This window comes from Rhinoraja longicauda, chromosome 2 (assembly GCF_053455715.1).
Source record: "Rhinoraja longicauda isolate Sanriku21f chromosome 2, sRhiLon1.1, whole genome shotgun sequence".
NCBI lineage: Eukaryota > Metazoa > Chordata > Chondrichthyes > Rajiformes > Arhynchobatidae > Rhinoraja > Rhinoraja longicauda.
This window is the reverse complement of record NC_135954.1, coordinates 46611463-46629649: the sequence shown is the minus strand read 5'-3', so window position 1 is coordinate 46629649 and position 18187 is coordinate 46611463. Positions and strand designations below refer to the sequence as shown.

The 18187-nt window shown below is 43.6% G+C and overlaps 1 protein-coding gene across 2 annotated transcripts in view; it reads right to left on the bottom strand.

Moving 5' to 3' along the window:
- Window positions 1-17659, bottom strand: part of LOC144604254 (adenylate cyclase type 1-like) — a 212267-nt gene extending 194608 nt beyond the window's left edge. For both annotated transcript variants that reach the window (XM_078418491.1, XM_078418498.1), the window contains exons 1-2: window positions 15822-17659; window positions 6388-6537 (exon numbers count right to left, since the gene is read on the bottom strand). In XM_078418491.1, the coding sequence (XP_078274617.1) occupies window positions 6388-6537; window positions 15822-16415 (744 nt within the window). In that variant the 5' untranslated portion in view covers window positions 16416-17659. The remainder of the gene's footprint in view (window positions 1-6387; window positions 6538-15821) is intronic.
- Window positions 17660-18187: the final 528 nt, after the last annotated feature.

Here is an 18187-nt window from a genome sequence, read left to right as displayed (position 1 = left end):
TTTAAAATAACATATTCAACAGGTCAAAGTCACATATAGTAAGGAATTAATATTTCTCTTTCCACAAGTGCTGCCTGACCTGCTGGACATTTCTGGTGTTATTTTAGGGGGGGGGGTTCAGCATCTGCAGGGGTTTTGTGTTTTTAAAGTATAGACAAGGTGAATTGTTACATTTAGAAAAGCAAACTTGTACACAGCAAATATCAATTGAAATTCATACGTGTATGCTATGCTCTACCTATATTCCCAGCACCTGCAAAAATAGGGAAATTTTAACCCTGCCTGCGAATCTAATTTCCATTCAACAAATTGTGGTATAAATGCAATATAAAGTTGATTTGCAATAATTTATTAAAGTGGGTTAATTATTTATGCAACAAAATAGCTAATGTATTACTACGGAGATTTTGGTTACTTTCGTTATTGTAACGTGTACAGTGAAAAGCTTTTTGTTCCATGCTGTCCAGTCAGCAAAAAGACGATATATGATTACAATCAAGCTGTCCACAGTGTACAGATACAGTTAAAGGGAATAACGTTCATTGCAAGATAAAGTCCAGTAAAGTCCAACTAAGATAGTCTGAGGGTTTCCAATGAGGTAGATGGTAGCTCAGGACCACTCTCCAGTTGAAGATAGGATGCTCAGTTGCCTGATAACAGCTAGGAAGAAACTGTCCCTGAATCTGGTGGTATATGCATTTTCAAAATTCTGTACCTCGTGCCTGATGGGAGAGAGACGAAGAGGGAGGGAGACTCGTCCTTGGTTATGCTGGTGGCCTTGGATAAGCACTGGTACCTGGGAATAATGGATGCAGAGAAAGGTAACAGCAAAGCCATGGGAGAATTTGAAATCACGGATAAACATGTTATAATTGAGAATATAGGTGCCCAGTGCTCTTCTGTACCTCTTGCCTGATGGGAGAGGGGAGAAGAGGGTGAAGAGGTGAGACTCATGCTTGATTATGCTGGTAGCCTTGCCGGGGCAGCGTGAAATGTAAATGGAATCAATGGAAGGGAGGTTGGCCTGTGTGATGGTCTGGGCTGCATCAACAATGGATGCACATCTTAATATATTTCATATAATAATTCCAAGAGGAAAATGCCAGATGAAATGCTTGCAATGCAGAGAAGCATGTTCCTTTCTATGCTGAACAAGACCAATTTAAAGTAGAGTGCTACCTTTTACATTTAATTATCCTGTGAAGAATTACTCTACTAAAGCTACTTGACTGGGATTTCATTGAAAGAAATACACTCCCACAACCAGCAAGCAGACTCACTCTAAAAAAAAACATTTGTCTTTGAAATCACTTGAGTTATTCAATTTATCATTACACACAAAACCAAGTGAAATGTTCTTAGAAACCTGCCTACGAATAGGTCATATTGGAAGAAATGTTGAGAAATTGAGGAGCTGAACAGATATGCTCCGTAAGGATTTATTGCTGACTGGAATTAGCAGGAAAATCTTCACCCTTATTAAGCATTAGAGTCATAAAGACATACAGCTTGGAAACAGGCCCTTCACCCAACTCGGTCGCGTCGCCAAAATGCACAACCCCACCAGTTCCATTTGTCCATCCCTGACCCATATCATTCTAAACCTTTTCTATCCATGCATCAATCCAAATGCCTTGTAAATGTTGTTAATGTACCAGCCTCACTTACAGTGCCCTCCATCATGTTTGGGACAAACACCCATCATTTATTTATTTGCCTCTGTACTCCACAATTTGAGATTTGTAGTAGAAAAAAAATCACATGTGGTTAAAGTGCACATTGTCAGATTTTAATAAAGGCCATTTTTATACATTTTGGTTTCACCATGTACAAATTACAGCAGTGTTTCTAAATAGTTCTTCCATTTCAGGGCACCATAATGTTTGGGACACAGCAATATCATGTAAAGGAAAGTAGTCATGTTTAGTATTTTGTTGCATATCCTTTGCATGCAATGATTGCTTGAAGTCTGCAATTCATGGACATCACCAGTTGCTGGGTGTCTTCTTTGGTGATGCTCTGCCAGGCCTGTATTGCAGCCATCTTTAGCGTATGATTGTTTTGGGGGCTAGTCCCCTTCAGTTTTCTCTTCAGCACATAAAAGGCATGCTCAATTGGGTTCAGATTAGGTGATTGACTTGGCCACTCAAGAATTGACCATTTTTTAGCTTTGAGAAACTCCTTTGTTGCTTTAGCAGTATTTTTGGGATCATTGTCTTGCTGTAGAATGAACCATCGGCCAATGTGTTTTGAGGCATTTGTTTGAACTTGAGCAGATAGGATGCGTCTATACACTTCAGAATGCATTATGCTACTACCATCAGCAGTTGTACCATCAATGAAGATAAGTGAGCCAGTACCTTCAGTAGCCATACATGCCCAGGCTATAACACCCCCACCACCGTGTTTCAGCGATGAGGTGGTATGCTTTGGATCTTGGGCTGTTCCTTCTCCATACTTTGCTCTTGCCATCACTCTGATATAAGTTAATCTTCGTCTCATCTGTCCACAAGACATTTTTCCAGAACTGTGGTTGCTCTTTTAAGTACTTCTTGGCAATTTTGCACTCCTGCACTCCACGGAAAAAAAGTCCCAGCATGCCGAGCCTGTTCCTATAGCTCAATCATTCTTGTCTTGGCACCATCCTCGTAAAAATCGTTTCTACATTCTTTCTCGCTTAATGGCATCTTTGCTATAGTAGGGTGACCAAAACTGAACACATTACTCCAATGGCGGCCTCACCAACATATTGTACACCTGCATAGCACAATTCTATAAATTGTCCCTAGTGTAGGATGGAACTACTGTACAGGTGATTGTTGGTCGGCATGGACTTGGTGGGCTGAAGGGCCTGTTTCCACGCTGTATCTCTGGACTAAATCTGTAACAGCATCCAAACTTCTAGACTCAATCCCCTTAGTGATAAAGGCCAGCATGCCAAAATACTTCATCACCACCCTGTCCAGCTGTGACGCTACTTTCAAGGAACTATATACTTGTATTCCTAGAACCTTCTGCCCTACAACACTCCCCAGGCCCCAACCGCTCACTGTGAATGTCCTACCCTGGTTTGTCTTCTCAAAATGCAACATCTCACACTTATCTAATTTAAACACTATTTGCCATTTCTTGGCCCACATACCCAGCTGAACAAGATCAATAACCTCCTTCACTGTCTACAATTGCCATCTATATTAGTGTCATCTGCAATCTTACTAACCTTGTATGTTCTCATCCAAATTGTTGATATAGGAGACAACAATGGGTCCAGCACCAAACCCTGAGACACGCCACTAGTCACGGGCTCCAGTTCGAAAAACAACCATCCAAAAATCACCCTCTGCTTCCAACCATCAAATCAATTATGTGTCTAATTAGCCAGTTCTCATTAGTGACTGGACTGCATAAAAAGACTCTTTACATTGAGAAAGCATTAAAGGGATGCTAATTAATGCAGGATAAAACATGAATGCAACAAATTATATTTTCAATTGCTTTTTTTGTCACTTCAAAGAAAATTTCTGAATTTGGGGGAAAATACCACATTACTTTTTGATTTGGTGTTCAACACTTTCCTTACATTAGAAATCCAAGTGCCAAAGTGTTGTAATTAATCATGTCCAAATGTTTAAAGTAAACTTTAAGTGACAAGGTTTTGGGCCCCATATCTGAGGAAGGATGTGCTGGTGTTGGAGAGGGTCCAGAGGAGGTTTACAAGAATGGTCCCAGGAATGATTGGGTTAACATATGATGAGCTTTTGATGTCACTGGGCCTGTACTCGCTGGAATTTAGAATGAGTGGGGACTGAATAGTGAAAGGCCTGGATAGCGTGGATGTGAAGAAGATGTTTTCACTAGAGGGAGAGTCTAGGACCAGAGGCCATAGCCTCAGAATAAAAGGAGGTACCTTTAGAAAAGAGATGAGGAGGAATTTCTTAAGTCAGAGGGTGGTGAATCTGTGGAATTCATTGCCATAGAAGGCTATGGAGGCCGTCAATAGATATTTTAAAAATGGAGAGTAATAGATTTAATTAATACAGGAGTCAGGGGTTATGGAGAGAAGGCAGGTGAATGGGGTTGAGAGGAAATGATGGTTCAGCCATGTTTGAATGATGGAGTAGAGTTGATGGGCCGGATGGCCTAATTCTGCTTCAAAACTTATGAATTTATGAACTTATGGCACAGGGATGGGTTGTCCAACCCTGAAGAAAAGAACCATCACGAATGAGTATATTTTTTCAGGAGTAAGCACAGTGAGGGGAAACAGAAACACGAGAGCTGCAAAAACAATGATTGATTGGAAGATTGAAAACAATCCCTTCAGTCCACCAAGTCCAAGCTCACCTGTTTCATCATAAAAGTATGAAGGTCATGGATATTTGTGTTTAGCATGGCCTTCAGTAAAATAATCAAACTGCAGAATCTTGTACATGCTCCATTTCCCTTATTTTGCTACATAATGTAATTTGGATTTTTTTTAAAGGAAGCTATTTTATTCATATGAATATTTTCATGTACATAATTTGAGATCATTTTATGTGCTGACTGCAGCAATTATCCAAATCAGCGTGCATCAAATGATGTAAGAAATAATTGCGGATGCTGGTTTAAATCGAAGGTAGACACAAAATGCTGGAGTAACTCAGCGGGACAGACAGCATCTCTGGAGCGAAGGAATGGGTGTCATTTCAAGTCGAGACCCTTCTTCAGACTGAAAGAGTACCTCAAATGATATTGCACTACATCTTACCAAATTTCTTTTTATTAGTGACACTGTTCTAATGAGTAAATCTTGTACTTAAATGGCATAAGATTAACTATAGATTATGGTGCCCAAGTGATTATTTGCTTGGCTCTTTTCCATTTGTCCACAGCACATTATATACTACTGCTGGAATATACCATTTTACACCAATTATACCATTCCTTTGAAAGGGCTAGTTCTGGAAAAATTAAATTATGTTTCAATTTATTGAATTAGACTTATTTCATTGTTTGAGACATGAAAGTCCATTTTATCAATGTCAATCTGAAGACTTTGCTTTACTTGCAATTGTGTTCATTTTCAGAAAAGTAACATTATAACAAAGGCATGTACAATTGTTTTATAATACTCCCTTTCAAGATAGATAGTCACAACAACTGACAACTCGGGAGACAGCTATCTGATTTAAAATGTCTGTGTTGACACCACATCTGAAGCAAATTAAACAATCCCAATATTCCATGGGTCTATCTGCTTCAAAATATTCATCTAATCGCATTTAATGAAGCGATCCCTCCCTGGTAGAATTGACAGCACTTGGTATAAAGAAATGTATTCTAATCACACTCCTCCTCTCTTTATATCAAAAACTATATTGGCAAACCAGTATCACTGTCTCGCTAAATGAATAATGTTCCCAGACCTTAGATCCCAGAAGTTAATAAAACAGTTTGAAATGCTGAGCAGTTAACACATCCCATTTACACCTTCCATAACATCATACAAAGACCCAATATTGCATCTTTTCTAAACCTAGAATAAAAGTGCCAATTATTAAATAAGAGATACATAACCAGACAGAATATGTGGGCAAGACTTAAATATTAGTTAATTGTGCAGAAATCAGATAAAATAATACTTGGGTTTGTAAACATTATTGGATACATGTTAAAATCCATACAAATTTATGTAATCCAGTGGTATTAAGACCAGAAAATTCAATGCTTTAATTCACACTCTCTCTCCATTGGGGCTTCCTATGAATTTTATTGAGTGCTCCAGAACCTTTCTCTTTATCACAGATTTTCAACTCTGTAGATGTTTACATTTATTTTACCTATAGAGAACATTTAAAACTTTGCAGACATTTTCCCATTTTGTTATTTCTTGTCGAGTATTACATGGCTTGGCTATCCAAAAACACCCATGGGAGGAGGAAAATAGAAGAGTCTGAATAACAGGACATCGTTTGCATTAGATTTTCCACAGCTAGAGGTTTGGATTAAATTTAACTGGCGCAGTTAAGAAGATACATTTCACCAGCAATGGAGTAATGACTATTACCAGGGTGTCTGCCATTTCCGAAGTGCAACTTTATTGATTCGATTAATCTAGTGGGATATTAAAGACATTATATATTCTTTCTCAATTCCATGCTATTTTATGACATTCATTTTTATTCATTTGTAGGTTTTATCAACTTAATTTATATATTTCTGCTATATCTTGGCATAGTCTTATCATATCTAATATAGTCTTATTTTCGCACGTTTGGCCCATATCCTTTTAAACATTGCCTATCCATTCTAAACCTTTCCTATCACGTATATCTAATCCACATCTTTTTTTCAGCATGATCTTCAGCTCCCCGTTTGAATGTATCTAGAACCCAACTTACTGACCTGTTTTTCGTTTTCATCCTCCAGACGGAGGCGTTCCTCGATGCAGTTCCTCGCCTGCAGGAAGGCTTTCCTCTGGGCTCTCTCCGTCAGGATCCTGACAAACACCCCGGACATATTCACGCTGGCAAACAGAACAGCATTGGCCACAAGCTACCGAGGGGGACACAAAACACTGAGTACAATCAATCCCTTCGCCTGGTTCGCGCTGTCACTGGTCGAGATATAGAAACCAACAAGCACATTGCATTTGTAAAGAACTGTTGCATTAATGAGTACAAGTGCCTTTTTTGGTGATTTATATATGCACGCCCAATATTATTACTGATGTGCAGGTGCGATGGGTTAACATGGGCTGTTAATAATGTTATAACAGGGCTTTTTCATCACACTTAATCCTTCTATTTTCATGAACACACAGTGTGTTTCAACCGGACACCTGTAATATATCTGTAATAGCGCCTCCTTTGTTGGAAGATTGTAAATGATTGAATAGCTGGGCAGTCATGTTCCGGTCAGCAGTGAGTTAACTTGTTATTCTGTGTCTGAGCTCAAGATATCACAAATTGGCAACGAGAGTGGGATCATCGATTCCCCAGCTTTACTTGTTGTGTAGATAAGGAATTCTACAGAGGCACGGAGAAGGTTGTATAACTTTTGGTGTCAAGGAAAGCTGGAAATCGGGTCACAAAGTTGAATTCTGTGAGACTGTTAAAAGAAAATTCTAAAATGGCGGTGCCCAGTGGATATATCAGAAGATTGGATGAGTTCCAGCAAAGCCGGGAAACGTTCAGTGCATACATCAAACGTTTAGAGATGTTTTTTGCTGCAAATAACATCACTGAAGTAGAAGCTTCTGATGCAGAATCAAGACGGTTGAATGAAGCAACTCAAACTAGGAAAAGAGCAATTTCTCTCACTGAAATGGGTCCCGATGTTTATGATACAGTAAATAACTTATTAGCTCCAGCCAAACCAAAGGACACGCCTTTGAAGGATATTCTGAAGAAGTTAACAGAACGTTATGACCCTAAGCCCTTAGAGATAGCTGAAAGCTATCGTTTTGGAACAAGATGCCAACTTCCAGAGGAGGATATTAGTAATTTTATCGTGAGACTCAAGAGGTTATCAATTCATTGTAATTTTGGAAATCTCCAAGACCGGGCATTAAGAGACCGTTTCGTGTGCGGACTGAGATGTGAGCGGATCCGAAGTAAGCTGATGACGGTGTATGACCTGACTTTTGAAACAGCTTGTAAAACTGCTTTGTCAATGGATATGGCAGAAAGGGGTTCTAGAGAAGTCAAGACAACTTCTAGACAACCAGTGGAAGAGTTGAACAAGCTGCAGTCCAGCAAACTAAAGATAGATAAGTCGACAAAGACGTCAGAGAGTCATTATCCGTGGTAGGATAGCAAGACGACTGCAAAGTCATGCTATCGCTGTTTGGGCTCACATCTAGCACAGTCTTGTCCGTTCTTCAAGGCAGAGTGTTACTCGTATTACAAGATGGGATACCTAGCGAAGGCTTGTCGAAAGACTAAGCAGAAAAAAGGTTCAACAACAAGTAAGCTGCATTCTGTGGATCAACTGCAGGCAGAGGAAGAGTTTCTCGAGATATACACCATCTGCAGCAATGAGCTAGTAAACCGGAAGACAAAGAATGTGTCCGTGCAAGTCCAGTTAAATGGACCTCATGTTAGCATGGAAGTCGACACAGGAGCATCTGTGAGCGTGATTCCAGAATTTGTGTATCGGGAGAAGCTGAGTCAAATTCCATTGGAATCGAAGCGAATCAAGCTATGTGGTTACTCTGGAGAGAAGATTCCAGTGTTAGGATGTGTACATGTACCAGTTAGGTATAAGGAGCAACAGACGGAGTTGCCCCTCGTAGTTGTAAAGGGAGATAAACCAGCGTTGCTAGGTCAGAATTGGCTGCAGATCTTGAAGCTCAACTGGAACGAGATATTCCTCATTCGTGAAGAATTCAAGTGTCCGGAGGATGTAATCAAGCAACATCCGAAGGTGTTTAGCGACCAGGGAGAGCCAATCAAGGGGTACAAGGCGAAAGTATGCTTGAAGCAGGATGCCACACCAGTGCATTGCAAACCACGGTTTGTGCCGTATGCTCTTAAGGACAAGGTTGAGAAAGAACTGAAAAGACTTGAAGCTGAGAACATTGTCAGTAAGGTAGAAGGTAGTGAATGGGCAACACCCATTGTAGTTGTACCTAAACCTGATGGTAGTGTTAGACTTTGTGGGGATTATAAGGTGACCATAGACCAGGTACTTGAAGATAGCATACCAGATACCCTACCAACGGCAGAGGATTTGTTTAGTACCCTCACAGGTGGCCAAGTCTTCACAAAAATGGACTTGACAAATGCCTACTTGCAGCTAGGTGTAGATGACGAATCTAAATCCAAGCTAACTATTAGTACGCATTTGGGATTGTTTCAGTTCAATAGGCTTCCATTTGGTATATCATCAGCCCCAGGGATTTTTCAAGGGGTAATGACACAAATTCTAGAGGGAATTGAAGGTGTGGTGTGTTACTTGGATGATATCCTCATATCAGCCCATGACAGGCAGACACATGATGAAAGGTTGGAAGTGGTACTCAAACGACTTGAAACACACAGTGTAAGAGTGAAGGCACAGAAATGTGAGTTATTTCAGAACTCGGTAGAGTACCTGGGTCATAAGATAGACAAGGATGGTCTACACCCCACCAAGGGTAAAGTTGATGCGATCAAAAATGCGCCCACTCCCAGAAACATATCTGAAACCCGATCCTTTTTAGGATTAGTGCATTAATATGGGAAGTTTGTGCCAAATCTGTCCACCTGAAAGAGCTTATGAGAAAAGATGTACCATGGAAGTGGACACGTAAATGTGATCAAGCTTTCAAGTCATGTAAAGCTCAGTTGGCAGAGAGTTCAATGCTTGTTCATTACGATGTCAATAAGCCAATGAAGTTAGCATGTGATGCTTCACCATACGGTATTGTTGCTGTGATCTCTCACGTGTTAGAAAATGGAGAAGAAAGGCCAATAGCATTTGCGTCTAGAACACTCAATACCAGTGAGAGAAATTAAGCGCAAATAGAGCGAGAGGCTCTTGCATTGATTTTTGCCGTTAGGAGGTTTCACAAATACTTGTATGGTAGAAGGTTTGTAATCGAGACAGATCACCAGCCGTTGACAGTGATCCTAAATCCAAAAGCACACATATCAACTCTGGCAGCAGCCAGAATGCAAAGATGGACATTGATATTGTCTGCATACCAGCATGATATTCAGTGTAGGAAAATAACTGCAGATGCTGGTACAAATCGAAGGTATTTATTCACAAAATGCTGGAGTAACTCAGCAAGTCAGGCAGCATCTCAGGAGAGAAGGAATGGGTGACATTTCGGGTCGAGACCCTTCTTCAGACTGATGTCAGGGGGCGGGACAAAGGAAGGATATAGGTGGAGACAGGAACATAGAGGGAGAACTAGGAAGGGGGAGGGGAAGAGAGGGACAGAGGAATTATCTAAAGTTGGAGAAGTCAATGTTCATACCACTGGGCTGCAAGCTGCCCAAGCGAAATATGAGGTGCTGTTCCTCCATTTCCGGTGGACCTCACTATGGCACTGGAGGAGGCCCATGACAGAAAGGTCAGACTGGGAGTGGGAGGGGGAGTTGAAGTGCTCAGCCACCAGGTTGGTTAAGGCAGACTGAGCGAAGGTATTGAGCAAAACGATCGCGAGTCTGCGTTTGGTTTCGTCGATGTAAAGAAGTTGACATCTAGAGCAGCGGATACAATAGATGAGGTTGGAGGAGGTGCAGGTGAACCTCTGTCTCACCTGGAAAGACTGTTTGGGTCCTTGGATGGAGTTGAGGGGGGAGGTAAAGGGACAGGTGTTGCATCTCCTACGGTTGCAGAGGAAAGTGCCCGAGGATGGGGTGGTTTGGGTAGGAAGGGACAAGTGGACCAGGGAGTTATGATGGGAACGGTCTCTGCGGAACGCAGAAAGGGGAGGGGATGGGAAGATGTGGCCAGTGGTGGGGTCCCATTGGAGGTGAAGGAACTATTGGCGGATGATTTGTTGGATACTCTGGCTGGTGGGGTGGAAGGTGAGAACAAGGGGGATTCTGTCCTTGTTACGAATGGGGGGAGGGGGACCAAGAGCGGAGCTGCGGGATATAGAAGAGGTCCTAGTGAGAGCCTCATCTATAATGGAAGAGGGGAAGCCCCGTTTCCTGAAGAATGAGGACATCTCTGATGCCCTAATGTGAAACACCTCATCCCGGGCGCAGATGCAGTGTAGACGGAGGAATTGGGAGTAGGGGGATAGACTTTTTGCAGGAGACAGGGTGGGAAGATGTGTAGTCCAAATAGCTATGTGAGTCAGTGGGTTTATAGTGGCTGTCAGTCACTAGTCTGTCTCCTGTGATGGAGATGGTGAGGTCCAGAAATGGTAGGGAGATGTTGGAGATAGTCCAAGTACATTTAAGAGCAGGATGGAAATTGGTAGTGAAGTGTATGAAGTCAGTGAGTTCTGCAGGGGTACAAAAGGTAGCACCAATGCAGTCGTCGATGTATGATATTCAGTATCGTAAGGCAGCCGAGCACAGCAATGCTGATGCCATGTCTAGATTACCTTTGGAATCAGAGGTTACCCCAAACAGAGGACTTGTTTTACTTCTCTCATGTAGATGAGTTACCTATCACATCAGGGGGCATTCGGAAGGCTACTTGCACTGACAGATTTTTGTCAAGAGTGCAGGAATATTTTACAAATGGATGGCCAAACAAATTGCCGAATTCAGAGGCAGAACTGAATCCATTCTTTGTACGTAGGAACAAACTCACAGTAGACCAAGGTTGTGTCATGTGGGGAGCGAGAGTAGTAATACCTGAAAAATATGGAGTAAAATTGCTAGAAGATCTTCATGATCAGCATTTGCGAATGTGTCTAACAAAGAGTCTAGCTAGAAGCTATCTATGGTGGCCTGGTTTAGATAAGGACATAGAACAAACGGTGAAAGAGTGTAGCACATGTCAAGCAGTTGGAAAGAATCCACCCACAGTACCACTACAGCCATGGAAATGGCTGGTTAGAATGTGGCAAAGATTACACATTGACTTTGCAGAGTTAGATGGACAACAATTGTTCATTGTGATTGATAGTCACTCCAAGTGGGTTGAGGTGTTTTAGATGAAAAAAAAACGACATCCAGCAAAACGATAGACATTTTGCGAGGGTTGTTTGCGTCCTATGGATTTCCAGAGGAAATTGTGTCTGATAACGGACCACAATTCTGTTCAGAAGAGTTTGCACAATTCATGAAAGGGAATGCTGTAAAACACACTAGAGTAGCTCCATACCATCCCGCTTCCAATGTGAAGCATACATTAGTCAAACAACTGCTCGATCTAAATCCAAAGAAAAGACAGTTGTTTTTGTTTCACAAACTGGCTAACTTTCTGATTACATATCGAAACACACCTCTCACCACTACTGGTCAAACACCAGCTGAACTGTTTTTGAAAAGAAAACCCAAAACAAGGATTTCACTGAGCCAAGGATTTCAAACTTGGCTCAAACAGTAGAAGAGAAACAGGAGAAACAAAAAGCATATCATGATGGAAGTAGGGTAAAGGAAAGGAGTGTTGAGTTGAATCAGAAGGTAAAGGTGAAAAACCATCATCACAAGTGGGTGAAGTGGTTACCGGGAAGAGTAGTGAGAAAGTGCGGACCACGGACATACTTGGTCAAGATGTTTGGAAGTGAAAAGGTGAGAAAAGTACACATTGACTATGTCATGCCTATGCAAGCACAGGCAGGGTTGAAATCAGACCAATTAAACGAGTCAGATAATTGGGTTACCACTCAGGTACAGGTACCAGATGAACCTGAAATGGTACAAGAAGGTACACAAGTTAGTGAGAGTTTGAATCAGCCTGAAAATGGAGGTTCAAGTGGGGTTGACAGTCAAACAAAATTGACTGATGGACTGGAATCTGTGAATGTAGGTCAAAAGGAAGGCTTGACTCGATTCAAAATGAGTTTAAGTGGTTCTAAACAGTCAGAAACTTTTGGTCAGAGAAGATATCCAGAAAGGAGAAACCCAGTGGTTAGGTTAAATTTGTGAAGTTATTTCCTGAAATGCACATATCATATGCATGATGCCCTCATTTTATTCAGGTTATGTAAAAGTAAACTATCAGACAAAATTGTAATAATTTCATATCGTTGGTTATATTCAAAAACAAAATGTCCACCAGGAAATATTATTTTTATTAGGGTGGGTGGAAGAAGTTGTAATAGCGCCACCTTTGGTTGGAGGATTGTAAATGATTGAATAAACCACAGTACAGCTGGGTAGTCATGTTCCGGTCAGCAGTGAGTTAACTTGTTATTCTGTGTCTGAGATCAAGATATCACAATATCGAGTTTGAAGAAGGGTCCCGACCTGAAAGTATTCAATGCAGTTTTGTTCTCCTAATTTGAGGAAGGACATTATTGCTATTGAGGGAGTGCAGTGTAGGTTCACAAGGCTAATTCCCGGGATGGCGGGACTGCCATATGATGAAAGAATGGAATGACTGGGCTTGGATTCACTGGAATTTAGAAGGATGAGAGGGAATCTTATAGAAACATATAAAATTATTAAGGGATTTTACAAGCTAGATGCAGGAAACATGTTCCTGATGTTGGGGGAGTCCAGAACCAAGGGCCACAGTTTAAGAATAAGGGGTAGGCCATTTACAAATGAGATGAGGAAAAACTTTTTCACCCAAAGTTGTGAATTTGTAGAATTCTCTGCCTCAGTAGGCAGTGGAGGCTGATTCACTGGATGCATTCAAAAGAGAGTTAGAGAGAGCTCTTAGGGCTAGCGAAATCAAGGGATATGGGGAGAAGGCAAGAGCGGGGTACTGATTGTGGATGATCAGTCATGATCACATTGAACGGCCGTGCTGGCTCGAAGGGCCAAATGGCCTACTCCTGTACCTATTTTCTATGTTTCTATGAAAGGTCACCTATTTATGTTCTCTAGGGATGCTGTCTGAACCCGCTGAGTTACTCCAGTAATTTGTGTCTTCTTTTGTAAACCAGCATCTGCAGTTCCTTGTTTCTACCTGTGCTGTTTCCTTTGGGGAGTCCACACTGGTGACTTCGTTCCTTCTAACGGCCAGCCTACCGCTGTAGTCCAAGTATTCCTGACCTTTTGACCAAACTAGAACCATCCATCTTCCTTAATCTGCGATCTCTCGCCAAAATGTAGACACAAGAAACTGCAGATGTTGGTTTACAACAAAAAAGACACAACTTGCCAGAGCTACTCAGTATAAAGAAGGGTCCCGACCCGAAACATCGCATATCCATGTCCTCCAGAGATGTTGCCTGGACCGCTGAGTTACTCCAGCACATTGGGGTTTTTTTTTGTTAATCCCTCGTCGGCAACCGCCCTGAGATATTCTTAAAGATAGACACAAAATGCTGGAGTAATTTAGCGGGTAATTTAGTAATTTAGCATCGATGAAAAAAAGGAAGCATGACATTTCAGACTTAAAAAGGGTCCCGACCGTGAACGTCGCCTGTCCTTTATCCCCAGAGAAGCTGTCTGACCCGTTGAGTTACTCCAGCACTTTGTGTCTATCTTTGATATAACCCAGCATCTGCAGTTCTTTGCTTCTATATTCCGAGATATTCCCAGATTGGAGGTTGACTCGGATTTGCGGGAACGCGTCCTGCAATTTTGCAGGATATCGATATCATCCTGAATTTATAAGCTTTTGCAAATCACTTTAACGTTGATTTGCGGGACGGGGAGTCAGTAATTAGTAGCTGGAAGTGCACGAAAGATGTCCGGATCGTGCGCAGAGGGCAAGCAAATGGACAAGTTATAGGAGTAGAATTGGGCCAATCGGCCCAACGAGTCTACTCCGCCGTTCAATCATGGCTGATCTCTGCCACCTAATCCCATTTTCCTGCCTTCTCCCCATAACCCTTGACACCCTTACGAATCCGTTCTAATCAAGAACGTCTATCTCTGCCTTAAAAATATCCACTGACTTGGCCTCCACAGCCCTCTGTGGCAATGAGTTCCACAGATTAACTACCCTCTAACTAAAGAAATTCCTCCTCTCCTCCTTTTTTAAAAGAGCGCCCTTCAATTCTGAGGCTGTGACCTCTCGACTCTCCCACCAGTGGAAACATCCTTTTCACATCCTTTTCACTCTCTCCATGCCTTTCATTAAGCACATAAATGGGCAAATACACAAATCACCAACAGTGCCTCAGGTGAACAAAGAACCCAAATAGCCCGGCCTCTGAGCCCAGCCCATCTGAATTTGAGGGGCATAAGTTTATTTGACATAGCATTTCATGGAAAACCTGTTATCTGCGGGAATGGTTTTAATTGTTTGGGTTAAACGGAGCGTGGGTTTAATAGATGCTAAACGCGATCTCCTGTTGTGAAGAGTTAGCTAGAGTCCTCACGATCCACAGTAAAGACCAAATATTTACAGTCACAAAATGCTGGAGTAACTCAGCAGGTCAGGCAGCATCTCGGGAGAGAAGGAATGGGTGACGTTTCGGGTCGAGACCCTTCTTCAGTCAAGAAGGGTCTCGACCCGAAACGTCACCCATTCCTTCTCTCCCGATATGCTGCCTGACCTGCTGAATTACTCCAGCATTTTGTGAATAAATCGATTTGTACCAGCATCTGCAGTTATTTTCTTATAATATAAAGTATTTACAGTCAGTGGACAAAGTCATAGATAATGTGGTGGGGTGAATGTGGTAGAGAGGACGGGACGAAATAATATTGATATCTCTAATTCGGGGCGAGGAACTTGAATAACAAATGAGAGTGTAAGCAGATTCACCTGTCCATCCTGCTTGCGATCTTAAAGCATTGCGTTAAACTAAGCAACAACTCCAGAGCCTCTCACTGAAGAGGCAGGAGGGATGCTAGTAGCCTTAGAGAACCCATTAATTATAGGGCGAGCAGCAGCGATCTTTCAATCCCCCCACCACACACACACACACTCTCTCTCATTAACACCACCACCCTAAACAAAAATTGCCAAAGTCTTTCGGAGTTCATCTAAGGTCGCCGAGGACTTCCCTTTTGAAGCAAAACAGAAGGTGCTGTGTGATTTCAGCGTGCCAGGCAGCATCTGGAGAGGGAAGTGGACAAACGATTCGGACCAGGACCCATCTTCAGACGGTCCCTGTCCATTTTAACTACCCAGGTGCTATTTGACCCGCTGAGTTTCTCCAGCACTTTTGCGTTTTTGCTCAAGCTCCCAACGTGTACAGTCTCTGGTGTCTCCAGTTAGTTGTGAAGTCCAACCGCGAAAACACAATAACAGGAAAGAGCGGGTCCTGTGGGAAGGGGGAAGGGGAGGGGGGAGAGCGAAGCCAAGCCGGGACTCACCGTGCGCCAGAGTCGCTGCCTCCTGGTAGTGACCGAGGTGGCGGTGACTATGATGTGGGACACGGCCACCATCAGCCCGAAGACGATGGCCAGCAAGGTCCGCACCGGCATCAGCGAGTAGGCGACGAAAGTGACCAGCATCAGCTGCCACATGCCGTGCTCGGGGGAGGTGGGTGGCTCCAAGCCGTGGGTTCCCAGGGAGAAAGGGCAGCAGAGGAAGGAGAAGGTGAAGGCGAAGAGCAGAGTCAGCTTGACGATCTGCTGCAGCTGGGTGACCTGCAGGTACTTGACGTTGGTCACGATGAAGAGAGACACGAAGATGATGCAGTGCACCGGGTGCGAGCCTTTGGAGATGGTGAGGCTGGGTCCGGACATTAACTCCACCATGGCCAGAGTGGCCGTCATGATGATGAACACGGCCAGCGCTTTCAGGGTGGCCGTCTGCTCCAGCTTCAGGTTGTAATTCTGGAACAGCGACTCCAGCTCCTTGCAGTCGAACTCGTCCTCGCAGCCCGCGGGGTCCACAGGTATCCCCGCCACACACGGACACTTCTTCCTCCTGGTCTTGACTTTACGAAGCGGTCCTTCCTCCATGGCATTGCCATCCAAGTAAGAATTAAACGGAGGTGGAGCAACAACAAACAAAAAAAAAAGCCCCTTAAACACCCTCGGGGTTCACTCCCTGGCGGGCGGGCTCTGCCAGACTTCTGAGAATGGATTCGGTGGTTTGTACCCACTCCCCCTCCCTACCCACCTACCCACACAAACCCACCCACCAGCTAGATCCTTGCTCGTTACTGCGGCTGAGGCGACATTTCCAAGAGAATGGGGCAGAGAGCTGGGGTAAGGCTGGGCTGGGATGGGAGCAGGGCAGACGCGGCGCAGCAAACAAGTTGACGGCTGCAAGGGGCAGGCGGCAGAGGTCTGGTGCCCAGGCGAGGTGGACCGCTCTTCCCCCTGCTAATGCACACACAGAAAGAGAGAGAGAGAGAGAGAGAGAGAGATGGACCGCTCTTCCCCCTGCTAATGCACACACAGAAAGAGAGAAAGAGAGAGAGAGAGAGAGAGAGAGAGAGAGAGAGAGAGAGATGAGAGCAGAGAATGATCCCAGCCTAACCCAAGAGCCTTGTCACCCCAGACAGATTAATGACGACAGCGCATCTCCCCAACCCCCGCCACCCCAACCTCCCTCCACTTCAACTCACGCCTTGACACCAAAGCAACTCAGGAGGCGAACCCTGAGCCCCGTCTCCCAACAACCTGGTGTGCAGCCGATGTGAAGGAGCAGCGGCCAGCACCCGGCGTGGACTTCAGACACCCTCTAACACGGAAAAGTGTGTGCGAATAAACAAAAAGCAAGGAATAAAAGCAAAGCCCGGCTTGAGAGGCAACTACAAATATATTCCCCGCTTAGAAGGCTGAGGTGCGGAGACATCCGTCCACAGTCAAAGATTTCATCTCCCGTCTCCCCGCAGTGTGTAGTAGACCAGGCAGTCAATTCAATTTAAATATAGCAAACCACCGCCCGCTGGTCTTCTAACTACGTGATGCGTGTCTCAAACAATCCCTAAGTACAACTGCTGTGGCACTGGATGCACGGTGCGCCTTTCCCCTTTGTAGGTCATATCGCGCCGAATGCTATCTTTAACTCAAAGCCGCAGGATGGAGCTGTCTTCTTTAACACTGTTGCCTCGCCGCCACAAGCCGGCCAAGTATTCGGGATGTCGACTGTGTCCATCTCTTCCCCCTCCTGCGCCGCGCACTCAGTAAACATTCGCTTTCCATCTGAAAACCTAGTTTGGAGATGATTTGCAGGAATCGCTCTCCGTTGCTATTGGTCTGCATGACCAGCGGCAACTAAAAATAAACATCCCGTGGTTTTTTTGTTGTTGTTGTTGTTGTTGTCCCTCCTCTCGGTTAAACATCACAACAGCTCCCCATTACTAAAGGAATTGCCCCAGAGAGCATTCGGAAGAAAAGTACTTCATTGCATTGCATTTGGTAAATAATATCACAAGAGTAGTCGCGCAACCTGATCCAGACGGCTCGTAATGCGGGGCACACCATTTGTAAGGTGTTCATACTACAAGGAGAAGGTTATTAAGTAAGACAAATAAACAGTGTGAGCAGTGGGGATTTAGACTCGAGGGGGGGGTCTGGTGTCTCCCGGGAAGGAGGTTATGGTTTGCAGGCAAAAGTGGAGAAAAGGAACGAGTGCGATTAGCAGAAGGCAGAGCAAGGCAGAGCGGTGCTCCTAATCTCTTCCCACGTCAAGGCTAATCTGGGGCTGAGAGACAAATCCGGTCATGTGAAGGCACTGCCCGTCAATTGTCGGGTAAGCTCTACTAGCAGATGGTGTCTGTTCA